This window comes from Colias eurytheme, chromosome 25 (assembly GCF_061535395.1).
Source record: "Colias eurytheme isolate Ceu_HAF_F1 chromosome 25, ilColEury1 Martin Lab GWU primary, whole genome shotgun sequence".
Taxonomy (NCBI): Eukaryota; Metazoa; Arthropoda; class Insecta; order Lepidoptera; family Pieridae; genus Colias; species Colias eurytheme.
In genome coordinates, this window is record NC_143004.1 from 823,672 (window position 1) to 850,885 (window position 27,214).

General features: G+C 34.1%; 3 protein-coding genes across 3 annotated transcripts; all 3 read right to left on the reverse strand.

Annotated features, from left to right (window-relative positions):
- Positions 1-5,034: 5,034 nt before the first annotated feature.
- LOC149897407 (NAD(P)H oxidoreductase RTN4IP1, mitochondrial-like) lies at positions 5,035-19,338 on the reverse strand. The gene is made up of 12 exons (XM_090116376.1): positions 18,983-19,338; positions 16,963-17,043; positions 16,439-16,604; positions 15,026-15,196; positions 13,661-13,801; positions 12,674-12,788; positions 11,272-11,400; positions 10,313-10,434; positions 8,509-8,665; positions 7,552-7,672; positions 6,650-6,769; positions 5,035-6,224 (listed from the first exon to the last, which is right to left on the reverse strand). Exons 1-12 carry the CDS (start codon positions 19,028-19,030, stop codon positions 6,138-6,140), a joined length of 1,458 nt encoding a protein of 485 aa, XP_089972502.1. The 5' UTR covers positions 19,031-19,338; the 3' UTR covers positions 5,035-6,137.
- Positions 19,339-19,712: 374 nt separating this feature from the next.
- LOC149897408 (uncharacterized) lies at positions 19,713-27,011 on the reverse strand. The gene is made up of 8 exons (XM_090116004.1): positions 26,954-27,011; positions 26,282-26,423; positions 22,631-22,708; positions 21,789-21,933; positions 21,188-21,301; positions 20,506-20,667; positions 20,037-20,162; positions 19,713-19,811 (listed from the first exon to the last, which is right to left on the reverse strand). The coding sequence occupies exons 1-8, from the start codon at positions 27,009-27,011 to the stop codon at positions 19,713-19,715; spliced, it is 924 nt and encodes a 307-aa protein (XP_089972130.1).
- On the reverse strand, positions 24,155-25,865 carry LOC149897409 (lewis-type alpha-(1,3)-fucosyltransferase-like). Its single transcript, XM_090116413.1, has 2 exons — positions 24,955-25,865; positions 24,155-24,503 (listed from the first exon to the last, which is right to left on the reverse strand). Exons 1-2 carry the CDS (start codon positions 25,863-25,865, stop codon positions 24,242-24,244), a joined length of 1,173 nt encoding a protein of 390 aa, XP_089972539.1. The 3' UTR covers positions 24,155-24,241.
- Positions 27,012-27,214: the final 203 nt, after the last annotated feature.

Here is a 27,214-nt window from a genome sequence, read left to right on the forward strand (position 1 = left end):
AATGAAACTCAATTTTATAGCAATACATAAAATTTTTCAAGCTTTCTTTACGTCCGCGTCGTTACAAATTGTTTTGTCTTTAATAAAATAAATACAGTGAAATAAAACCTCTTTTAATGAAGCGATATAAAATTAAGTTATTATGATATTATTTATCTATTTGTTATATCAAAAAGGAAAAAATAAAATGTATTCTGCTTATATGTTAATCAACTATGTATAAAATTATAGTCTTGCTGTCAATTCATATTTAATTTCTAAGTTATCAATTATTAAATTTACAGCTTTTTGTAGAAATTGTAATCAAATGTATAATAGAAAAAATAATATCACTGTATGTAGAATATTATGGTAATTATTATATTATTTGTATAAATTTTCATCCCTTATTACAACCCCTTAGTATTATTTTGGCAATATAAAGTCCTACTAATATTATAAATGCGAAAGTTTGTGAGGATGTGTGTGTGTTTGTTACTCTTTCACGCAAATACTACTGAACAGATTACAATGAAATTTGGCACACATATAGAGGGTAACTTGGATTAACACATAGGATAGGTTTTATCCTGGAAATACCACGGGAACGGGATCTATGCGGGTTTTTCTTTGAAAACGCGGGCGAAACCGCGGGCGGAAAGCTAGTAGTTTATATAATAAGGATATTATTTGAGCTTCCATCTATTTATTTAAAATGCACGAAAATCTATTCAGCAGTAATAGACACACAAACAGACAGACAGTATGGATTAATTATTATATGCAAATATCATTTATATATTCACAAATGCATATTAAATTTAAACGAAGCTATCAGCTTATTCACTTAGTAATAACTTAGAAAAACATAAATTTTGAAAGCGATGGAGAAAAACTTATGTTCTAAGAAAATTCTTACTTTATAGAAAAACATGTATTTTTTGTGTATTGAAAGTGTATTCAGATGCAATAATTTATTAGGATAGTGAAATATTGCGTATTTTTTGTTTGTACTTATTGCTTAAAATATTTTTTTTATTATATATTTTTTTTAAACAATTGCATTTAAAAACATTCCTTGATAAGATAAAGCGTAAATGAACGAAATAAATCGATACAAACGAACGATTACCTTCCTATAATATAGAAATAATTCGTTTTTAATTAAAGGATTATTTATTAAAAAAAAAAAAATTAAATGCTCTTCATTTATACTTTAAAAATGACCAAAAACTTGGTTTTAATGAGTTTTGGAATCTACTTTTTAGTTACCTATATCATATTTTTTTCTTCACAACAAACTCATAAAATTCCAATATAAATTATATTTTCTTGTTTTTTGTTCATCTTTATAAAGCGAATTGTTACTATATTTTAGGAACCGAAAATAACTACTTTTGCTTGTATAAAAATTATTTATTTATATGTATTATTACATTTTACAATTGTTATTTATCCTAATTCTGGTAAAAAATGTGTATCAAATCTAGAAAAAACTTGTATTATTATAAATTTTGATGTATATTAACACTTTTAAAATTTCCAGTGTGTGTTAAAATTGTTAAAATATTTGTATATATCATGACAGTTAGATATTAGAAATAGCTTGATGCATGATATTATTTTGACGTACTTATAGTGGATTAGGTTGTGTTCTAACAATAATATATGAGGTTATGAACGTTTGTGTTTTATTTCGATCCTTTACAACCATTTTCCCGAACAAAACAACCTAAAATAACTGCTAAACTATGCAAATTTCATCCAAATTCGTACCTGTGTGTATACCTATTGAAGTGTGTTTAAGTAAAAATTATCAATTTTTCATTCACCGCATAGTTATGACTTATGAGTAAAGATATTGTGTTATTTCTAATTAGTGGGTACGAATATATTTTATATATGCGCAGTTGCTACAAAGTAAAATTTGTATTTATTCCAAGCAGTCAGTGTACTAAGTACACTACAATCACACATTTTTTGTAAAAAAAATTTAGTAATTAGTAATTAATTTAGTAAAATTTAGTAATTTTTCATTTCACACGCAAAATGCGCAAGGAATCAATCATCATTTCAAGATATAAAACAGGATAGCAATTACCAAGTAGTCATATTTTTTATCAAAATATATTTCCTACCTACCTACCTACCTATCCTACTTGTTCCCCGCGGCTTCATCCTTGGCATCGTAATACAGCGCCATCTAACGGAACTTATAAAATTACGCAACAGATTTTGATGGGTTTTTTTGATAGATAGATTCAAGAGGAAGGGGTTAGTATATAATTTGTCAAGTTTTAGACAGAGCGGGTGTTTTACTTTTACCCTGCCTTCCAAGCTTAAGGTCGTGGGTTCGATTCCCACCCACGGCAAATATTTGTGTGATTTGTGTTTGCTAAGTCTGTGTGAATTTATCTATATAAGTATTTATTAAAAAAATATATATGTATATTTATCAGCCATCTGGTTTCAATAACACAAGCGAAAGCAATAAATAGTATTTGATTAGATCGTGCCGTGTGAAAATTATCCTGAAAATATAAAGTCATTTTATCGCAGTATAAAGTAGCCTTTTAATTATATAGCCTCCTAAATATATCCAGACACAAGAATGAGGTTGGCATTAATATTCTAAATAAGAATCAGTATTTTTAATTGCGATTTATGAAAAAGTCTGTACATTTGTTCTCTGTCGTACGGAAAACCCCCACTTTTTACTTTGAGTACTCTAGAGGCATACGTAATATGCTTGTATTTTCCAAGCCTATGAAGCCATACAAACCTACAAATTGAATTGATGCCACTCTGACAGTAGGTTAGCAATGATCATGCGCCGAGCAGGAGCGGAACTTTTAGAATATGTGATTTTTTTTTATTGAAATATGTTATTACCCCTTTTTGTGTAAATTAAATTTCTAAAGTCATTCGATCTTTTGATTCATGTAAATTGGTGTAGGATGTAATTCAGAATTAGTAAAGTGAAAATATTATATTAGTATTCAGTGTAGTAACCAAGTAGTAACTGACCGTTTCATCATACGTATTAAATAAAAAAAAAATATATTAGTCAAGTTGGCAAATAGACGATAAATATTATGTCTATAGGTACCTATATTTTATTTGAAGTGAAACTTCTTTAGGCACGTTGAGAGTAAAATTTCAAGGTCCCGTCATGGTAATACGGTCACGTCATGGACTAAGGCGAAGATTTTGATATATTTGAATCTTGTCAAAGTTTCACCACGCTCTTTCTTTGAAATTGTATTAGTTTCAGAGATCCTACAACATTTTTCATCATCAATTTAAGGGAAGATAAGGCTTCCTATATAGGAAAGGGTGTTGGTGTGTAAAAATAAAAGACATATGAAATAAAAATAAATTTTATTTTAATACCTATCTACACTTTACATCAATAAAGAATATATTAGTTAATTTAAGAACTTTTTGTGATTACACAATACCGAAATATTATTTCGAGACAATTATTGTTTTAGTTTTCTATACATTTTTTAATGGGCTAATAAACTTTTAAAGTGAAACTTTTATTACATCGTCTCAAACTGTTTGGTCTGTGTAGCGCATGTCGCGTGTATCGCGGACCGTCACGCGACATGCGCTACACAAAGCAGTGTTCGGAACCGTTCGAACAGTTTCACTTTTACCGTGGTTTCATAAAACCACACAACATTTTTTTTTAATGGACCGATTTTTTATATTTAAGTAAAATAAACTTATAGTAGTAGGTATATCATGTCATTCAAAAATGAAATAAAGATTTTCATTTGTATGAGTAAATAAAAATAACAGTGAAGCATAGAACCTTCTTTTTTGAAGTCGGTTAGCAAGTAACGTATAAAAAATCAGCCCATAACATTACAATTTCTTTGTGCATTGCATTCCAAAATTATTTACAAATCCAAAATATACATAGTTGTAAAACTTTTTGGTACAGTCTTTGATTTTATTATCATTCCGTAAAACAATTTACAAAAATATCTTCAGGAACCTAACGTGGACAAGTCTTGGAGCAGCCGTACACGGGCTGCTTGAAGCAGTTGAGACCACGGCTTGAAGCCGCGACCGCGCGGTGAAATATAGACATTCATTCACTGCCGTACACGGACTGCTCGAGCCGTCACGACTGCTTCAAGCCGTCAACTGCGCGGTTTGTGGCAACAGCTCGAGCAGTCCGTGTACGTCGCTCAGCCGTTAACTGCTCGAGCCGCTCGTGTACGGCCGCTCTTATAGCCAATTTCACAACTTCTAGATAAGTTCTATTAGTTTATCTGTCAGTTAAAGTGACTATATATGAAAAAATAGCTCAAAAAGTATTAAATATGTTTTATCAGCAAGTTGTGAAACTGGCTGGTATAAATTTAATGCTAAAAAACAATGTTTAAATAAATATAAAATGGAAGTCATATATGGCATAATTAATACGATTAACTTTTTATGGCTCGTTAAATTTTCACGTTTCTATTATAGAAATATATTTGAAAATTCAACAGTTTGTGATGAAAATGTAGTTTTTTTTTATAAAACATGTGATGGCGTATGGGGCAGATGCTATTTAATATATTTTCCCATACATAAAATAATACAATCCTTACTAAATCTTATATAATAGTTCTCCGCCGCGTCTGTCTGTCTGTTCACGATTAACTCAAAAACTACTACAGTAATAGGTTCATTACACTTTTACCAAGGTAGCGTGGAGTAATTTGTTAAGTTTTAGAAACGCGGTGGAAAGCTAGTTGATTATATTTTAAGTAGTATTGAATATTTTTAACCGACTTCAAAAAAAAGGAGGAGGTTATCATCAATTCGGCCGGTATGTTTTTTTTTTATGTATGTACACCGATTACTCCGAGGTTTCTGAACCGATTTACGTGATTCTTTTTTTGTTCGATGCGGGATGGTGTCGAATTGGTCCCATAAAAATTTTACTCGGATAGACCCAGTAGTTTTTATTTTATGAGCATTTTTGTCTGTATTTGTAAATGTTGCAAGTACAAGTTTGAAGTCGGTTGTTTTTAACGCAGTTATCACTTGTAATGCAAATAATTATTTGCGATCGAATTAAATGATTAGTGAGATATTTTCTAATCTTTAAGGAATCTAAACAAATATATTTTGCGCGATTTTCAACGTGTTGTGTTGCGTTTGACAATTAATAATAAGGAATATTCCGAATCTACACATTTCATTCTATACAAAAGAGCTATAAAACATCAATTTTAACATTCATTTCTGAAGTGAAACTTCTTTAGGCGCGTTGAGAGTAAAATTCCAAGGTCGCGTCATGGCAATACAGTCACGTCATAGAGTAAGGCGACGATTTTGGTATCTTTGAATCTTGCCAAAGACGTTTCACTTCTGACACGTGTGCTCGGTACACACGCTATTTTTTACTTTACATTTCATTATAATTACCTATATATTTTTCTTACACGATTATAGCAAAAAATAAAATACATTTTTAAATAAAGGAAAAAAAGAATAATACATTCATATGACAGTACGTAAAATACAAAACATATTACAATTCAATATTTTAAATTAAATCTTAATTCTTACTAAGTTCGACAATCAGGGTGTTATAAAATTTACAAGAATATATTAAAAAAAAATTCATTTGTACGTTTATTGTGTCTATTTCATTTAATTTTATATTTGTTATAAACTATAAAATAATATAAAATTTCTAAATAATGCCACAAACATTTTGAGCTCTGTAACTAGAACGTCCTAATTGGCAAGTTTTCGTACTTGTAACTTTAAATATATTCATATAAAATATTGAATACTTTATTGAACTAGGTAAGTATCTTTTAAGTATTAAAAAAATTTTTCAAATAACGTTACAAGAACTACAAAACATGCTTCAGAATTAAAATTACAAGCATCAAGTTGAACCTATACAATTGCTTCATATTTTATAGAAACAAGTTAGATTCAACAGAGCTACGCCTACATACAACATCCATACTTTTTTATTAAATTATAAAACTTTGTTTACAAAATCTAAACACATACATACAATTTGATTATACCCACACATAAATATAATTCTACACATCGTATCGGATAAAAATCCGTACGTTATCATCCGAATACTTGCCAATTAGGACAATAGGAGGAACTATTGATATTAGTAACTATGGGAACCGAATAACAGTCGTTCCTACGGCCTCGTCGCTACACGCGTGCGCTAGAGCAGCTTCGAAATCTTGAGGGAAGTATACCTGTAATAATATATAATTATTATTATCATCACCATTATTACATATTATTGTCCGTCTGTTTGTATGTTTGCGATAAACTCATAACGCTGCACCGATTTTCAGTATATTTTCACCAATGGATAGCGTGGTGCTAAAATGTTTTAAGATGTAATTTGTTAAATTTGACAACGTGGGCGAAGCCGCTGGAAATATAGTAATTAATATTATAAATTTGACAATTGAATTATCGTAAAAATGTTTTTCTAATTAATTTCGGACAAGATTTGTATAAAAGAAAATATGTATTAGAACAAAAAAAAAATCATATCACAGAACATAGAATCTCGTTTTCGTTTTTGAAGACTGATCTAAAACTGACGAACTGAGCGGTTTATATTTAAAATTTAACCAAATATAAATAAATCTATACGCAAACAGATAGTTACCTTATCCAGTACTGGCGCTAGTTGTCCGCCCTCCACCAAATGTCTCAAAGTATCTAAACCATTCGACATTTGGTGATCGTTTTCAAGCCAGTCCCAATGCCAGCCGCTGCCTGTTATCCACTGAAAAAAAATGTTTATTTTTTATTTATCCGAATGTCTATAATCACTACATAGTATAAAACAAAGTCGCTTTCTCTGTCCCTATGTCCCTATGTCCCTTTGTATGCTTAAATCTTTAAAACTACGCAACGGATTTTGATGCGGTTTTTTAATAGATAGAGTGATTCAAGAGGAAGGTTTTAGTATATAATTTAGTATGTTTTAGACAAAGCGGGCGAAGCCGCGGGCGGAAAGCTAGTAATATTATAAAGCTGAAGAGTTGTTTGAACGCGCTAATCTCAGGAACTACTTGTCCGATTTGAAAAAATATTTTGGTGTTAGATAGCCCATTTATCGAGGAAGACTATAGGCTATATATCATCACGCTACGACCAACAGGAGAGGAGCCACGGGGGTGAAACCGCGCGGAGCAGCTAGTAGACTATAATGTATCTGTAGTTGTTAGGTACCTAATTTTAACTTATCCTGATTATTCAATTTTTTAACACTTTTGTACGTATATTGTAGTAAAATTTCTCAAGCTACACTTTTTTTTAGGCACCTAAAAATAAAATGACCCATCTATCATCACTATCACTACATAGTATAAAACAAAGTCGCTTTCTCTGTCCCTATGTCTTTTGTATGCTTAAATCTTTAAAACTACGTAACGGATTTTGATGCGGTTTTTTTAAATAGATATAGTGATTCAAGAGGAAGGTTTTAGTATATAATTTATTATGTTTTAGACAAAGCGGGCGAAGCCGCAGGCGGAAAGCTAGTTAACTATAATTTCAACCTACCCTCAAAACATTGAAAGTATAAACGGTAGCTGAATACATGATCCATAGCGGTGTGATCAGTCGGTCCGTGACCAGAGCCCGAGGGCGAAGCTCCACCACAGCACTGCGGGGGGCGGTGGCTCTGAAAGTGTGAAAAAAGTTATGTTTATGTTTAATTATTCATTGAATTATGGTAGTAAATAAAACAGATTAATGCTAATTGTAGTTTTTAAATAGATAAAACTTAACAAATTATATACTAAAACTTTCCTCGAGACCATGTTATTAAAAAAAACCGTAGTTTTAAGGATAACAGATTAAATGTAAAAATTTAAGACGGATAGCGGGAATCGACTTTTTATTGATTATGCGAAACACGTTTCGAATCCCGCCTCGTGATCGAGTTTTTTCTGGACACTTATTTTTACAATTGATATGCGTGCATATACGTATTTTAAAAATATCTGTGCGTAGTTTTTAGTGCATTTATATTTTTTTTAAATTTCATATATTATATACTAGCTTTCCACCCGCAGCTTCGCCCGCGCAGTCAAAGAAAAATCCGCATAGTTCCCGTTCCCGTGGGATTTCCCTCTTGGGAACATTGAGTTACTATGTACTACGTACTAGAGAGGGCATCGCTACTGCACTATTTGTAACACGAGTTAGAGCCAAGCGTCTCAAACATCGCTCATATCTATGACTAACTACCCGCCCCACGCGCGTCCCGCACCGCCACGCGCCGCGCACAGATTTTGTTCGTGGTGTCCTCTCTATACATAGTAATAATACCTCAATGTTTGGGAATAACCTCGTGGGATCTTATTTCCCGTGATAAAAAGTAGCCTATGTCCTTTCTCGGGTATCAAAATATCTCTATACAAAATTTCATGCAAATTGGTTCAGTAGTTTAGGCGTGATTGAGTAACAGACAGACAGAGTTACTTTCGCATTTATAATATTAGTATGGATACATACTTGAGTAGCGTATAATGCGGGGGCCTGTCGGGCGGGGCCCCGGTGCAGGCGAGGGCCCCGTCCCAGGGCCCCGAGCGGCCCACGTGCTGCTCCACTACGAGCCACGAAGCGGCCACGTGCTCGTTGCTGCCTTCCAGCTCTATGAACTCGGAGGCACCTGGGAATTACAGCTCTTATGTTTATAGGTATAAGGTCGAATTTGGGCCAGCAAATTAAGGTCACTTATGAATTTTGAACACATAATATGTATCGAATGCGCATATGGAATTATGTGTCTCATTGCTGTGAAAATAAGGTCGAATATAGACGAGCAAGATCATTATCTTATTACAAATATACAATGTCATGTAACTTTTAAATGTGCACAGAATTCTATAAATTGTATGGCTAGCTAGCTTATAATATACAGGCTAGTGTTTCGTCCCACGTGCTGCTCCACTACGAGCCACGAAGCAGCCACGTGATCGTTGCTGCCTTCCAGCTCTATGAACTCGGAGGCACCTGGGTATTTTGTGTCTTATTTTAATAGAAATAGGGTTGTTTTTGGGCGAGCAAAATAATGTATCTTCTGTTTTCAATAGGTTGGTATAAAGTAAACTCGGACGGGCTTACAGAAGTGTGTGTTTATGTATTTATTTATTTATCTGTGACTTACAGCACAAAATATATCAACACGCACAAAGATATCACTTATTACAAAGTTTGACTTAAAAATGCGTTATGGATATAAGGTTGATTATAGGCGAGCAAGTTAAGGTTATTTATTTATTTATGTATTTACTCTTTATTGTACAAGAGTCTTATAAAATAAAAGTACAACAAAACCATTCAAAATGTACAAATGGCGGCCTTATGGCTCAAAGCCATCTCTGCCAGGCAACCTTCAGGCAAAGGACAAATCAAAACTTTAGGTAGCCAATTAGTAATTTTGCATTTGACAAAAAATAAATAAAATAAAACAATATTAGTTAATAGTTACTTATAACTATTGTTGGAATTTTAAAATATGATATCGAATGTGCGTGTGTATGTTATAAAAATGAAATATCTGCTTTATAAATTTAATATTTTGAAGAATAATTCAAAATCGATCACGAGGCGGGATTCGAATCCCGCCTGATTTCGAATATGGCGACAAACGCGGGTTTGAATCCCGCCTCGTGATGGATATATAAATAAATATTTCAGGACAATTTTCACACACGGCACGATCTAATCCCATACTAAGCTTTCGCTTGTGTTATGGAAAACAGATGGCTGATAAACATACATATATATAATTTTAAATAAATACTTATATAGATAATTAACACCTAGACACAGAGGAAAAATCATTTCATCAAGTTCATCACACAAATATTTGCCCTGGGTGGGAATCGAACCCAAGACCTCTGGCTTCGAAGGCAGGGTCACTAGTAACTGAGCCAACCGGTCAGTCAATATTTTTATATTCTTTAAAAATATATAATTTAATTATCTACTAAATAAAAATAAGTCGGGTTTTCGTTCCTGACGCTATAACTCCAGACCACACGAACCGATTTCCACAATTTTGCATTCGTTGGAAAGGTCTTGTTTTTCAATATAAATAACTGTTCACATATCATCATTAAAAGACACAAAACAAATATAAATTAAAGACTTTTAAACGGATTTTAAACGCGATTAAACTCCCTGTCTCCCCGTGACCACGCTCGCTGTAAAGTGTTCGAAACGTCGGGAAAATAATATAATGATTAAATCGCGTTTAAAATCCGTTAAAAAGTCTTTAAATTCACAAAACAAAACAAAAACCCCATATTACCCAGATTCCTCAGCGTATTCCGTGTATGTCGTGGAGCTGCAGCAGTAGGTCTGGCGCCCCACACGCTCAGCAGCTGCACGAGCGCACAGCCCTCACTGCTGGCTGCTCCTGCTACCAGCACCCTGGGGACAATTATTCTTTTTAGGGCCGATTTTTCAATGCTTGGATAAAACTTATCCGTCCAATAAAGTATTACACGATAATATAAAAATGTCACGTAAACTGTCAAATACGGGCAATTAGAATACGTTTTTAAAATGGTAGTTTTATACATTATTCGACGAATAAGTTTTATACAAGCATTGAAAAATCGGCCCTTAAGCTATTGCATAGCTTCTATCGCGGGCCTTGAGCGCGGGGACCGAATCCGGAAATTCCGTAACGAAAAACCTCACGGTCCCCACGGGGACGGGCGCGGAGGTGTGCCTTGAAGGCATAGCATGCAATAAAGCTATTGCGCGGCAGTCCCCGAGTGACACAAGTCTTTTTTAGCTTGAATTTTAACTCAAAGTCAAACATTCATTCAATTAGTTTACTAGAAGCACTTTTGAATCGTTAAAACATATTTTAGCATTTACCATCGATTCGGAATTTATTGAAATATAGAGCTTACTTCTTTTTTTATTACACAGTGTAATACAAAGACAGATTGGTGAGTTTTAAAGTTAGGAGTTACAATATCATTGCTTTAGAGCTGCAAGCTAAGAGCGATTTCGTCCAGACAAACTTTGATATGGTACAGCGACATGAAATATGGCACAGTCAGAAACTCGTTTTGAAAACAAAATCGTTAGTGTAATATAATTTATTAGTCATTATTTAAAGAATGTCTACGTTGTTATTGCATTGTAATTGTAAATTAAACGCCAAATGACGATACAGCACAAAATTTCACAAATGAATGACCCAGACTCACAGACTCGCGGCCCCAAAGGCCCCTATACTTAACAAAAACTCACCGTTTCCCCTTACAAGTGTCAGGCGAATATCCGATTCTATCTAACGCGTAGAGCGCTAGAGATCCGCCCCACGGTAGAGACGCGGCGGAATCTGCGCCCAGTGTGCGGGGACGCTTGCTTATGCGTGTGCTGAAGGAAATATACGTATTTATAATTATTTACTACAGAAACGGCCCGCCTCCTTGGTACAGTGGTTGACGCACACCGAGGAGTCCTGGGTTCGATTCCCGGTGGAGACGAAGAAAAAAAAATGTCTCGGTCTGGCAGGACACAGAAGGCTGATCACCTACTGGTCCCTAAAGAAAACACGATCAGTCAAACAGATGTATAATGCATCTGCCCCTTACCCCACTAGGGGACATGGGACTAAAACACACAACTACAGAAACTACTGGACGGACTTTGATGAATCTTGCTTGTTAAGCTATTAGTCTCGAGTAACATATTATCTTCTTTATATATAAAAATGAATCGCAAAATGTGTTGGTAAGCGCATAACTCGAGAACGGCTGAACCGATTTCGATAATTCTTTTTTTATTATATTCCTTGAAGTACGAGGATGGTTTTTATGTAGAGAAAACGTAAATATGTACCACGGGCGAAGCCAGGGCGGACCGCTAGTATAGAATAAAACATAGATAGAACAAGCTATTCCTATGACCAGCATACATTTAATAACTCAGGCCCCGGAATCACAGACACAATAGGAAATCTATTGCGTCGTGGACCCATCGGGCCACTTGGGGCTCAATGGGTTAAATAACATTTATTTAGCGCAAAATTTAAAAATAAATCGCATTAATTTAGTATTTTCTAGTGTTTGATTTTACGCGAGTATTTTACATTTAGAAATTAAAGACTTTTCAGTCTCAACGTGACCACGCTCGCTGTAAAGTGTTCGAAACGTCGGGAAAATAATATAATTAATAAATCGCGTTTAAAATCCGTTAATAAGTCTTTAATCTCTAAACGCATTAATTTACATTCAATATTTTATCATTGAGATATACATATGGAGACGACATCGCCTACATCACTTATGTTCCGCTCAACATACGCCATATGGCGTAACTGCACGCTCATTTTTTATTTTTTTTTAAAGTGAAACGCATCAAATATGCCTTCGTGTGTGTTATTGCACAAATAATACAAATAATACGGAAAAGTGCAAAGGAATAACTTTCATCGGTAAGTACCTAAGTAGATAATAATTTTTAAAACTTAGTTAGAACAAAAAAATGGCGCACAGATTTTGTTCGTGGTGTCTCCTTCATACGTAGTAATATTATCTCAATGTATTTAGACTTATTGATCAACACAAAAACTAATTACAGCCTTAGAAAAGCCGCCTTGTCACTATTACTTTATACAAAACAACATAATATCGTTAATTATATTTACCTCCTAACAGCCAACAGTTCGGTGGCCGCCCCCCCACTCCACTCGGAAAGACATCCCCACACTTCATCCCCCATCTCGAACTGAGTCACCCCGTGACCCACGTCTAGTACTACACCTGGAATTATTTCATTTTAAACGTTATTTTACACTTAAATTACTATAACTAATGTCAAACAGTAATAGTATTATCGATTTAAAAAAAAAACTAGTTTTTTTTGTGGTGTTTCTCAATGTTAGGCGTTAGCCAGAAGGACTTCTTCATTATAACGCGCACGCGGGGGTGAACTGAAGGTTCACCCTGGTAGCCACATGCACAAGGGCGTCCCCCCGCCACGGGGACCACGAACCTCGGCTTGGGCTGTCGCTTGAGTGGAGGAGGCCAGAAGGGCCCTAATCGGACGGGAAAAAAAATAGTATTTTTAAGAGTCTAGACTGAACATAATATTTTGACAGATATTTATTCAATTATTCGCATTATTATTAATTTTAAGTAGTCAAAATTTTTACACGTTACCACACCTGTCACTTCGCTAAAATTCATCAAAATTTATTCAGTCGTTTTATTTCAAGATTTTTCACATATTCCATTTTGTGATTTACTTTGATGAAAACATACCTTATGTGTTCATTCCTACTGTAATCAATAACCAATCTATATTCGTCACATTGCCCGGTACTTTAGGTAAGCAGTTGTAAACATGTGTAATTACACAGTAATTATACTAGTCAATAAAAATAGCGTATAATATTAACAGAAGTGTAAACTGAATTGTGTGTGATATAATCGTGTAAATTTTAGTGTGTTCGTGTAATTGTGAAAATTGAATTGTGTGTACATTTAAATAATTAGACTAATCAACTTTCTATTTTAATATTTGCACACCCAATCGATGGGTAGAATGTATTAGCCACATAATATTGTAATTAAAACATCTATAATTTGTAACTACATTCTTGCAAATAAATATAATTTGAATTTGAATTTACCAGCAAACCCCCTCCCCACGGTAACATGCGACCTTGTAACCAGCGATCTCAAAGCGGACGCTCTCCCGCGTAACACGCCGCGATCCGCGGAACACACACTGAACGCTTGCACACGCACTAACACTTCGCCTGGGCCTGCACCTGGGGAGAACGAAAAACGTTATTAATTATCCCTACTAATATTATAAATGCGAAAGTAACTGTCTGTCTGTCTGTCTGTTACGCTTTCCCGCTTAAACCTCTCAACCGATTTTGATGAAATTTGGCACAGACAATCTTTAGACCCTGAGAAAGAACATAGATTACCTTTTATTGCAAAATATGTACCACGTGCGAAACCGGGGCGGACCGCTAGTGTTTATATAATGAATTATATTTTTTAGAATCGAACATAACTTGGATAACATAATTGGTTGCCACTGGTTCGTAAAGTTACGTTTACGGTTTATATGACAAAGTGGTGAATATTTTGACGATAAATTAAAACTTGAAAACATATACCATAGGGCATAATGCATGTATCCATATACATCCTACTAATATAATAAATGCGAAAGTTTGTGAGGATGGATGTATGTGTATGTTTGTTACTCTCTCACGCAATTACTACTGAACCGATTACAATGAAATTTAGCACACATATAGAGGGTAATTTGGATTAACACATATTATAGGTTTTATCCCGGAAATCCCACGGGAACGAGAACTACGCGGGTTTTTCTTTGAAAACACGGGCGAAACCGCGAGCGGAATGCTTCTTTATTTATATTGTGTTTTTTAGAATCGCACGTTACTTGGATTTTTGTTGCCACTGATTCGTAAAGTTACGTTTATATGACAAGGTGGTGAATATTTTGACGATAAATTAAAACTTGAAAACGTATACCATAGAGCATAATGCATGGATACATTTCATCATAATCTAAAAATACACACAAAATACAATTTGAGTTTGTGTTTTAAGTTAGAAATACTTGGTTTTGCAGGCGGGTTCGTCCGCGGGTGAAACCTCGCGGCACAGCTACTCTGTATGATAACAGAACATCAAAAGAGAAAAAACAGACAATTCTGGTTCAATTAAAAAAATTGCTATCTGCATTTTCTACCAGTATCTTATCACTACATAGTATAAAACAAAGTCGCTTTCTCTGTCCCTATGTCCATTTGTATGCTTAAATCTTTAAAACTACGCAATGGATTTTGATGCGGTTTTTTTAATAGATAGAGTGATTCAAGAGAAAGGTTTTAGTATATAATTTATTATGTTTTAGACAAAGCGGGCGAAGCCGCGGGTGGAAAGCTAGTAAATAATATTTAAATCAACACATTTTGCAGGTTCCAAGATTCACCAATAAAAATACAAACCATGTGAAACAGCATCCTCAACAAGTATAACACTCTGGTCCGGTTGGGTCTGCAGGGCCCTCGCGTGGGGCCCCGCGGGGCCTCTGTTTGCTGCACGGAGCCCTACCACAATACCCGCGCTGCCGCCTAGTACGGCCCCGCAAGCGAATATGAATATACTGCGGCGCCATACTGAAAATAAATATTTCTTTTATTAAATGTGGGAACAGGTTATTTTATTTATCAAAATAATTGTTGAAGTGAAACTTCTTTATGCGCGTTGAGAGTAAAATTTTATGTGAGAAGTAACTTCTCTCTTTTTGTATAATGATTTAAGATTGTTTTTTGATTTGTCAATACTATTAGAATAGTCATTAAGATCAAGATTATTATTGTAACATACAATTAAAGACAATAAACTAATTCGGTTAAAAATCGGCATTTTTATTTTCACCCCTCCATAATTAATATAGATCTCACCCAACACAGTTTTTGACTTATACATGAAAAAACATACACTCATGAAATTTGGCACTAGACTAACGTATCAAAAAAGCTGCGCTATTCTTGTAATATTCCATACACTAGCTGTGCGGTTTTACATGTATTGCTCCGCTTCTGTTGGTCTTAGCGTGCTGATTATAGCCTATAGCCTATAGCCTTCCTTGATAAATGGGCTATCTGACACTGAAACAATTTTTCAAATCGGACTAGTAGTTCATGATATTATCGCCTTCAGACAATAAAAATAAAACTCTACAGCCTTATAATCTATACTATTATTATAAAGCTGAAGGGTCACTTTGTTTGTTTGAACGAGCTAATCTCAGGAACTACTGGTTCGATTTGAAAAATTCTTTCGGTGGTAATTAGCCCATTTATCGAGGAAGGCTCTAGACTATTTATCATCACGCTAAGACCTACAGGAGTGGAGCACTGCGGGTAAAACCGCAGGGCACAGCTAGTATTAGTTTACATATCAAATTGACGACCCTTATTTTTAGCATCAATTAGAATCCATACTTATCTTAATTACTATTATAAAGGCGAAAGTTTGTAAGGATGTATGGATGTTTGTTACTCTTTCACGTAATAACTACTGAACCGATTACAATGAAATTTAGCACACATATAGAGGGTAACTTGGATTAACACATAGGATAGTTTTTATCCCGGAAATCCCACGGGAACGGGAACTATGCGGGTTTTCCTTTGCAAACGCGGGCGAAGCCGCGGGCGGAAATCTAGTAATATTATAAATGCGAAAGTAACTCTGTCTGTTACTCAATCACGCCTAAACTACTGAACCAATTTGCATGAAATTTGGTATGTAGATATTTTGATACCTGAGAAAGGACATAGGCTACCTTTTATTGCGAAATATGTACCACGGGCGAAGCCGGGGCGGACCTCTAGTTACTAATATATACCAACCTCTATCCTTTAACAGCGTGACAAGCTCGTTGTATAACACTACAGGGGACAGGGGCGGAGCGCCCTCCCGTATCCGTTTGGCGGCTTCCCGCCCCCAGGCCACCGCACGCTCGCGACCCTCTAGTACGAGCTCGTTCTGCCATATGTCTTGGATTACTTCGCGAATCTACAATTAATATGTGTTCATCAGTAATATTTTCTATGTGGTTTGATAATTCATCAGAGAATCAAATTAAATCTTTTATTATATCCTTGTCAACAACATAATAAACCACTATCCTATTGGGAAACTGTAATTATTAGTGTTTTTGAATAAATAAATAATTACTGGCATATAACTGCATGCACCCTATGTATGTTTAAAACTTTAAAACTACGCAACAGATTTTGATGCGGTTCTTAAAGAGATAGAGTGATTTAAGAGGAAGGTTTTAAGTATATAATTTATTAGGTATTAGACAAAGCGGGCGAACCCGCGGGCGGGTCGCTAGTTAAGTATAAATAAATAAATGATGATAACTTACCTTTGCTAGCGCCTCAGCTGTTTGTTGGACAACTGAATCCAATTTATTTTTGCCATTGTTTGCGGCTGATAATGCAGCATCCTACAATAAATAAAAATATGGTTACATTTCATTAGGTTAAAATAGGCACATAGGAAAGTTATATAAAAGACAAGCATCTAAATTTTGTAAATAACAGTCCAGGTATTTAATAACAGTATTCATACAAAAATAGTGTTTATTCTATAATATAGATTTATATTGTAAAATTGACACAGTTGTTAGTTAATATATGAGTTGTGAGTCAAGATAGTTTTATAGTTTTCCCCTAATTCTTGTTATAAGATTTAACTTTTAGGTAAACTATTATTAAAATGTATTTTTAAAATAAATCAGTATAATATGCCGGACAGATTATATTTGTATTTGTTTGAAATCAATATAGGGTAAACTCACCTAATTATGTGACTCACTTAATTCGGACTCTTTTACAGCGTTATAGGAGTAAAATCCAATACATTAAAATTTACCCTATGGTATGGTAATAAAGCTTCTTTTCGTGTACAAATTTTTGTTAAAATCGTGCGGGTGGGATAGTAACAATCACGGGATTTGTCACTGCGCCCGCCATGTTTGACGTTTTACCGGTAGCGTGCAACTGTGCTAGCATTATTTAATTACTTTTAAATAGAAAAGGTGAGTGTAAGTTCATGATACTTTGACAATTAATTGTTAAAAACATATTCTTGTTGATACCGATAAAGGATTTAGTAATTTTTCATTTGTTTTTGCATAATACCTTATTTCCTGGGTTCAAAAAGTTAACGATTCTCAAGATTGCAACAGTATCACCGAATTAACCAAGCAAATTTTTATTATTTTCAATTCGTGTATTAATAATTGTTTTCAGTATGTATATGTTAGTCGTTTAAGTCAGAAAATATTTATTTTTACTCAGGTAAAAAAGTAGAATCGCTTTCAAGCATTTTAAAAAAGTCTGTTATTTTTTTTATCACATAATTAAGTGAGTTATTTTTTTATTTTAGACAGCATGGAGGAAGACAAAAATAAAAATAGAAAATATAATGAAACAACCCTGACATCCGCAATTCAAAGTATTCTGCAGTCAAAAATGAGTCTGTACACACAAACAATTATAAAGTCCAATATTGTTTTTTATTGTTCCCCTCTTTTGATAGTTTCTCGTTGATTAATAAATACATAATTATTACTTTCAATATATGTTTATATTTTTTATTAATTGCATTTTTTTTACTTTTGTGTTAAAAAATAATAAATACTCGCTTAATTCGGTTATAACAGAATTAGAGAAGTACTATCACCGAATTATGGTGATTGTCACAGAATTAGACAAGTCATCGCGGTTTGATTAAGCTCATTTTACTCTGAGTTAATTCATATGTGTTAAGATAACACTTGCTCCATATTATGATAAATAGAAGATTGATTAATGTTCCTATTAAAAATAAAAATAAAATTTATAAAGTTTAACCTGTTTTTTTTCATATTCTGTTTTGTCACAGAATTAGATGAGTTGACCCTATAAATGAAAAATCAAATACATACATTACATGTTCATATATTTAAATTAAATAAAACAAAGCCATTGTTCTAAAATGAATAAACGATATTATAATCAATATTCTAATATTATTTACCGAGTTATAGGTTAAGGCAAAATTAATTAAAAATAACAAATATACCTTAATAAAGTACAAGGATATTACTCCATAATGATAATTAAGTTTAATAAATTTACAAATAATCTTCCTGTCAGAAACTAAACAATATTTAATTGGCAAATTTAGTACCTGTTACATAAGCCCAGGGTCATTTTTAAATGGCCAACATTCAATGTCATTTAAACAGGTGCAAAAACAATGCATCAATTAAGACATAGGTAATTCATATTATATTTGACTATGTAATTAACTAAAGACCAAATTAAAAAAAAAAAAACACCCGCCAATTTTGTTTACATAAAGTACCAGGGTCGCATAAGTTACATAGAGTTACTTACATGCAATGCTCCGAATTTTTCGCCAGCTCTATTCTTTAACTCATCCATGTCAAACACAACACTCGGGGGAGGGTCGCCCTAAGCCAAATAGACTATTAACTCATACCAAAATCATTCACAATTTAACCTTTGGCCGCAATCCATTTGAAATATTTTAATCTCAAAATAGATCATGATTGCATACATCATTATTAACTATAATGACATTGATAACAAAAGTATGTCCCTAAATGTTTAGACGCTTCACTTCACGTTCTTGTATTTACACGGTTGTAGTGTAAAATTTTACGTAAATCTAGTTAAAATCTTATCCAAACATAACCTAGAAACTAAAATATTAGTTTTGAACTTTTGACAGCAACAGCTGACAACAGACAATGACAGTGATTTATATTTTATTCACAGGATATAATACACAAATATTTTTAATGGCAACCCTTTTAACTATAAATAATATTCAATGATGAAAACACAGATGAAAATGTCTGTGTTAACGTTCGGTGTTAATAAGGTGTTAATGTTCAAAAAGTAGCGCGGTCACAGCGTTGAATTTGACTGATTTTATTGTAGTACATATTTTGAAACTTACGCTAGTCCTAAGCGCTAGTCATTCACTTTACCAAAAATACGCAAACCCGGTAATAAGTATAGGAAAGGTGAATTAAGTACTTAATAAAACAAAATGTGTAATGCTATTATTTTATGAAACATGATTTATTTTTTAACACAATTAAATATCAACTGGAATAACATTATCACCGCTATCTGCACTTTCATTAATATCTTGATTATTAAGTATTTTGTCGATCCATGCTTTACTGTAGGAAACCTGAAAAAATAAGAAGAATATTATTTTTCTCTTCAATATTAATTAATCATATTGTTTGTATGTACAGTTCATTTCTAGGTACACGCTCTATTTATAAGAATTAAATGCAGGCATATAAATTGCTTTTTAGGTAAAGGTTTCGCTTTTTGATAAAAATAAAAGGTTAGGTCCCGTTTTACTCTTTCCAACCCTTGCAAAGTATAACAAAGTACTGTAGTTAAGTACCTTAGCATAAACTCCTGGTTTGGATTTCAATGCGCACTCTTCGGTACCAGAGAATAGAGCGATGCCGTGTAACGTGCCCGCTCGGTTGAGACCGCTGAAATGGACGGCTGGGTCTCCTGTGTCACCCTGGAGAAAAAAAAAAACACGCAAAAAGAACGTTATTTGAATTTGAAGATTTTAAAAGTAAACTGGATTTGCTTTTTGGTAAAGAACAGGTTTAATCTACGTGAATTCAATTGGCAACTGAATTTCACACTGTTAATTAATATTACTATGTACACATTAATTTTATCACTTATCAATGGATCATTAAATACCTATAAATTCTTTATATATTTTGCCACTATGTATTGTAATTTATAAGTAGGTAAATGTAATATTATGGTCGTGACTATCGCTAGCAAAATTTTTCTTCTATACAAGATGTTTTATATGTATTATGCTAAAACCCGACTATACAAAAACGCACCGCACACAAAGCAACCCCCTTCATCACGCTCTGCAAGCACATGTGGTCGTGTTGCAGTCGATAATCGTTCCCGTACACCTTCCTGCATTCGCCCCGCGACATCTCCTTCACAATCATGCGTCGTAGCTCCTGGTTCTCGCCTTCCCGGATCTGTCCTGTTACCTGTCAAAGTTAAGAAATGTGTATAAAAAATTGCGATTTTGAAAAGGATTATCCACGTAATAAAGTACTTATTTAGTAATCTGTAGTAATATGCACGCCATGCACACAGTTTCATCCATTGACGAATGCATGACGAATGCGTAGAAATATGCAAAACTGTGTCCATACTCCATGTACTAGGTACGCGACGTTGTCGCTTAGAGAGCTGCTGACGCGACGTTGCCGCATCAGGAACGCATATCGAGCGGCTTAGGCGACATTGCTGCACGTTGAACTCATGATGAGCTGCTGGAGCGACGCGACGTTGCCGCATGATGAATGTACGACGAGCACGTTGACGCGACGTTGCCGCTCCGTGTACACAGTTTTAATTATTTTTACATCTCTGAGGCTTGTTCAATTATAAAAATCGTTTAGATTTATTACTTCACGTATTTCTGTTAAATTTTTTCCCTATTTATTTTTGTTTGGAATAGCCACTCTGTACGTAGTACTTAGTAACTCAATGTTTATAACTTACCACAGATCCAAAGCCAGTAACTATTGTTTCGCCGAAGAGGGATGGAAGATCTGACCCAGTACTTGCTACCGATACAACTTGTACTCTGCTACTTAACATTATTGGGATATTCATCTGAAATAATTTAGAAATCAGATTAAAATTTTTACGAGAAATTACTGTTGAGAGACTACTATAACTGACAGAGACCTCATTGCATACGAAAAAATTTTAATTTTTTATTTTGGTCGTTTACAGAGATCATCTTAAAAATAGCTTAAGCAACGTGGAGAAAATTGTGTTATCAGATAGGTTTAAATGCAAAGTTAGTACCCGCTAATAATAATTGTTAAAAGTTTGCTGTAGGTACCTACTATACATGGATTTGTATCTCCATAATTTTAAATAGTAATTGTTAACCATACGCAGCACACTATAATTAAAATAATCCATACTAATATTATAAATGCGAAAGATACCCGAGAAAGGACATAGGCTACTTTTTATACCAGGAAAATGACGCAATCCCGAAAATCCCACGGGAACGGGAACTATGCGGGTTTTTCTTTGACTGCGCGGGCGAAGCCGCGGGCGGAAACCTAGTAATGAATATAGGTGATACCTTGATCATAGCCAAATTATGTTCAGGATAGTACTGATCGGTCCTATAGTCCGGGTGCCGTCTGATGTCCGTGACCGCCAGGATCCGACCGCCGAAGTCGCGGAAAACGGACCCCATGCGTACGGACACTTCTTCTTTTGATACACTGAATTAAGTAGGTACCAAATACTTTAGAGGAAAAAAAAGCTCGTAGATACAAAAAAAAAAGACGGGTTGCACTCCGGGAGAGCCGGCAGAAGTGAAAACTTGATTATTAACGTTCAGCATGTTTGGTATCCGTCTTACGCATGGAATATCAGCCCCCCTAGACAAGTGGCTTTCTATTAGCGTAAAGTTGAATAGAATAGATTATGAATGTATGAGATTGACGTTTGATTACGACGACGACGACGATTGATTACGTCAATCTCATACATTCATAATCTATTCTATTCAACTTTACGCTAATAGAAAGCCACTCTAGGGGGGAAGGGCTAAAAAAAAAAAAAATCCGTCTTACGCTTTTTCGATCAGGCCACGTGTCCTGACGCGAGTTTAAGATTTTATACCCAACGCCGCTAAAGAAGTTTTCACTTCAAAAATATTAAAAAAAAAGTCGAAATTTTTAATCAATAAATGTTTGGTCTAGAAACTAATTTTGTCGAAATTAATTTCAGAAAAAATACTTTTTTTAACTCAAAAACTATTTTAACATACTTAAGTACTTAGTTATTAAATTTTTTGTAAGTATTTATATCTTTGTTAATATCAAACCCACCCGAATTATTTAACAATTTTTTATCCCAGTTTTACCACTTATGAAAAATATGTTTCTCAGTCTTTTCAGAATATAAAGAACTCACTAATCGAAACATTGTGCTGCGGTCAGCACCCATTGCTTGCCGACTATGGCGCCCCCGCACCAATGTTTACCGTGCAACCTGCAATGTAATAAAAACAAACAATAACTGTTTAGCCAGTTCATAAATACTGGTTTTATCTGTTTTTTTTTTAAACTTGCATAATGCACTATTCCATTAATTTAATTTCAATTTTCGAGTTAATTTGGGAAAGAAAAAAGAACTGCCGAATGGGGAACCTCACCTTTTTTGTAAGCCTGATAAAAGGCATAGGTACAATTTCAAAATAAAATACTAGTTTCTTAATTTTACTACGAATTTTATTTCCAAGTTCCATAACTATAAGAACAATAAATCGAAACAGATATTTATTCACACAAAAAATGGATGTATAGTTCCTATTATGGGCATATTTTATCACAAAAAGGTACATTGATAATTATTAACCCATACTAATATTATAAATGCGAAAGTAACTCTGTCTGTCTGTCTGTCTGTTACTCAATCACGCCTTAACTACTGAACCAATTTGCATGAAATTTGGTAGATATAGAGATATTTTGATACCCGAGAAAGGACATAGGCTACTTTTTACCCCGGGACATAGGATAGGTTTTATCCCGGAAATCACACGGGAACGGGAACTATGCGGGTGTTTCTTTGACTGCGCGGGCGAAGCCGCGGGCGGAAAGCTAGTAATATAATATATTGTTAAATATAATTGAAAAAATTTACATAGATAACTAGGTACAAAAAGTGTAGGTATGTATGGTGATGGGCGGCATACTGACAAAATATGAAAGATTTATCTATAAAATTTTAATAGGTAAGTAAGTACTATATACATATTTTAATTATTAAAGTAATTGAATAAAACACAAGTCGCTAGATAAGTAGGAAAAATTAAATAATAATATTATCTAAGATCTTGACTACTTAAAATAAGCTTTTATCTAGAAATAGTTATTTGAGAGGTTTAATTATTTAATCACAAAACTTAAAACTAACATCACAATAATATGAAATATTATTGTAATACTGTGATAATATTATAAGTAGAAAAGGTGTATACAGGCTACCAACAGAACATATTTTTATCTTCAAAAACGGCACACCACAGAGCAAGTAATATCGGCACACACACGTGACACAATTAGACGTCAAAGTAAGGCCGGATACTCACGTGCCTGCCGCAGGGGCAATATTGGAACATTATCCCTGCTTGCCTTTACACATCACAATTAAGGAGCCAAATAAGGGTTCAATATCAAAATTGCCTCTGCTGCAGGTATGTAAGTAGCCGGTTTAAGATGGCATGATTCAACTATTGTGAGCTAAATTAGCTCATGTAAAATGTGACTAATTAGCTACACCCGCAGCATTAATAACTTATCTACATCTTGTTACTTATAATAACAACGACTACAAATAAATAAATAAAGATCGTGTGTGTCACGCGTCAGAAGTGAAACTTCTTTGGCAAGACTCAAAGGTACCAAAATCATCACCTTCGGCCTTACTCCATGCCGTGACAATATTGTCATGACGCGACCCAAATTATATTTTATGCGCATTTCAAAATAACGCTTAAAACAAATTAAATAAGTAACATTTTCATAAACAGTTCTCTTCGTATCTTACACCATTCCACCATGTCCTAAAATACTTCCATACACTTTTTTCTTCCAAATTCCTATTCATCATTTCACACAATCTACACGCGTTGAGATGATCAGCATCTCTATAAACATAGTGGTTACGCCATCGAAAGAACTCGTAGTAGCGAGTTTTGTTGCCCATAATATCGAAGATAGTTTCTGCTAATCTTTTTGGACCTAGTTCTATTGCATCTAGGTAACTCCCTGCTGGTAGAAATCTGAAATTAGATAAGTCATGATTAGCATAAACGTAATCATAAAGGGTGGGACAGTAAGAAAGTTTTGTGGCTTGCTCATAGATTTATCTTGAATTTTGAGCTTGTTTAAATATCTGCGATAAATTCTGCGGCTTAAAATTGTCATAATATTTCGTTTTAGTAATCAGATGAATAATGTGAAAGAACGATCTCCAATGAGTCACGATCACGTTAAAACTAAAAGGTTATGTAAATGTAGTTTGGGTATCATTTTATTGGCCCTAGATCATAATAAAACTTAAAGTTCATTCATTAAGGTTGAGCAGAATTATTATTATTGCTCGAAATGTTCGAAACAAAGTAAAAAGTAACCTGTATCAATAGAATTGATATTTGATAAACAATGTTCAATGAATTCGAAAAGATTGACACTATAGGTATGTGTTGATAAATATTTTAATTTATTACTTACCGTGAATAATCTGCTCCTCCATACACTACAGGAACTGCATAGTTATTTAATGCCGTCAACAATTTCTCAGTCACATAATCCTCCGCAAACGAATTCTCGAAAGACAAATAGAAATGATAGTCGTCTTCAATCATCTTGAAGCACGAGTTCGATTCACTCAACGGACAAGTAAGCGTTCCACATCTACCATATATATCCACTGTCCAGCCAAATTCACTCAGCTCTAGGGTAAATTCTTCTACATAATCTTCTCTATGACGTTTCGTTGAACAATGCGACACAAACCACGCAACCGCTTTTCTTTTCTTACTCAATTTTAACCTTAATTCATCATCTACAGGGTCCATTTTTTCAATCCATTTCATGTCAATTGCTGGGCCAACTAGATTGCCTTTCACATCGTAAATGCTTATATAACCCCACTGGAAATCGGAATCCAATTTATATGTCCATGTCCAATTGAAGTAGCCGTCTAGGTAGTCGTTGCAAGCTGGGAAGAAGTCAGGGGATTCCATGGCTCCAAAGATATACTTCTGTTTAAGCGATCGATCTTTTGGCAGCTGAAAAGCCCACATGTTCACATCTCTTCCATTAAATGCTATCGCATCGAAATCACTTTGGTTTAGGAAATAATTCTTGTCATCTGTTACGAAGCAGTTCCGATATTTGCAGTTGTATTTGACGAAAGCAGAATTACCTTCTCCCATGTAATCGAACGGTGCACTAAAACGCCTGGTCCATTGTAAAATGTACTTTAATTCCTTGTGATTTAGGTAGGATATGTCCTTTCTTTTGGCTCGAATATCGTTCAAGCGATTGTGGTAAGTATAGAATAAAGTTATAGCGTATATAATAAGGATTAAAATGAATATTCGAGTGAAACATCTTAGTGGCCACAGAAAAATTGACATGGTGTCCACTAACGTCCGACTAATACTGACCTTATCGATACTGATAAGATAATAAGGTGTTTTATCTATGTACAGAATGCGAAACCAGTTATTTGTATAGATTGCGGTTATATCTCATCACTTATCATAGTGCAGTTATTAGAAATTTATTAAATTTCGATAGAAATTGTTTTACACTCCGGGAGTGCCGGCAGAAGTGAAAACTTGATTATTAACGTTGAGCATGTTTCATATTTTGGAATGGTATCCGTCTTACGCTTTTTCGATCAGGGTCACGTGTCCTGACGCGAGTTTTATACCCATTACAGAAAAAGTGCTCAACGCTGCTAAAGAAGTTTTCACTTCAAAAAGTTTCCTCAATCTAAAACAAAAATATGTAAATTTTCGTACTCTTCCATCATCCATGTCTTAATTACCTTATAGAGACAGTGTAAGGGTAATCTTCCAGACAAACGAGCCCCATTTCAGTGGTCAGACGCTTCCGTCTAACGTGGGTGAGATCTTCCTCCATTTTTGGCGGGAATTCACATTCCATTTCTGTCTTCGATGTTGTGTAAGCTTCAAAGGAATTGGTTTTATTAATTGCCTTTTTGGTAATTAACCCCTGAGTAATTAGGTGCAAAATACTCGAATTTTACGATTTTATAGTAGGGACCGATCGGGCCGCTTGGGGCTCGATGGGTTAATATTATTAAACTCAAATTCAAACATTTATTTATTCAATTAGACATCTTCTAGAAGCACTTTTGAAACGTCATTACATAATATTATGATCTACGGAGAAGAACCGGCAAGAAACTACATAGTTGCTCTTTTTAATCATGTCATTATTTTCTTAAGCCTGGCTATGTAGGCAAAAAGTTTACAATCGGGTTCAACTAAAATAAACATTCATCCAATTTAAAGATTATAAATTATTATCATTGCCAAAAATATCATTCAAATCAATTTAAGAAGTGTTTTCTAGATATACTTATCTATTATTATGTCTGGTTATGACGTCTTCAAATTATCTTTGGTTTAATTTATAAAAACATTTGTAATGAAAAATATTACTAGGATTACGTTATAGGTATATAAATACTTACCACATCGCATCAATTTTAATAAAGAAACAGCCACAAATAGTGCTCTCCATACAGCCATTTTCTTACATTTTGTAGTACCTATTACTACAATTAGGTTTTTCATTCGATTCATTGCATAAGCCATGTTTATTGAATAAAGCATATGTTTGGAAATTTGAACTATTGTTTGAGAAATTGTGTACATTTAATCGTTTTATTGATTTTTCTATGACCAAATTGCAAAGGCCTTAAAAAGCTTTATGCAGTATGCTATATTCAATT

Coding starts and splice junctions, on each gene's coding strand:
- LOC149897408 (XM_090116004.1), bottom strand. CDS start 27,011: ATGGCTGTATGGAGAGCACTATTTGTGGCTGTTTCTTTATTAAAATTG. Junction 22,709..26,281: donor CCTTACACTGTCTCTATAAG/GTAATTAAGACA, acceptor ATTACATTGCAG/GTTGCACGGTAAACATTGGT. Junction 21,934..22,630: donor GCAGCACAATGTTTCGATTA/GTGAGTTCTTTA, acceptor TACTTAATTCAG/TGTATCAAAAGAAGAAGTGT.
- LOC149897409 (XM_090116413.1), bottom strand. CDS start 25,865: ATGTCAATTTTTCTGTGGCCACTAAGATGTTTCACTCGAATATTCATT. Junction 24,504..24,954: donor GGAGGAGCAGATTATTCACG/GTAAGTAATAAA, acceptor ATCTAATTTCAG/ATTTCTACCAGCAGGGAGTT.
- LOC149897407 (XM_090116376.1), bottom strand. CDS start 19,030: ATGGATGAGTTAAAGAATAGAGCTGGCGAAAAATTCGGAGCATTGCAT. Junction 12,789..13,660: donor CGTGGGGAGGGGGTTTGCTG/GTAAATTCAAAT, acceptor AAATAATTCCAG/GTGTAGTACTAGACGTGGGT. Junction 6,225..6,649: donor TAGCGCCAGTACTGGATAAG/GTAACTATCTGT, acceptor ATATTATTACAG/GTATACTTCCCTCAAGATTT.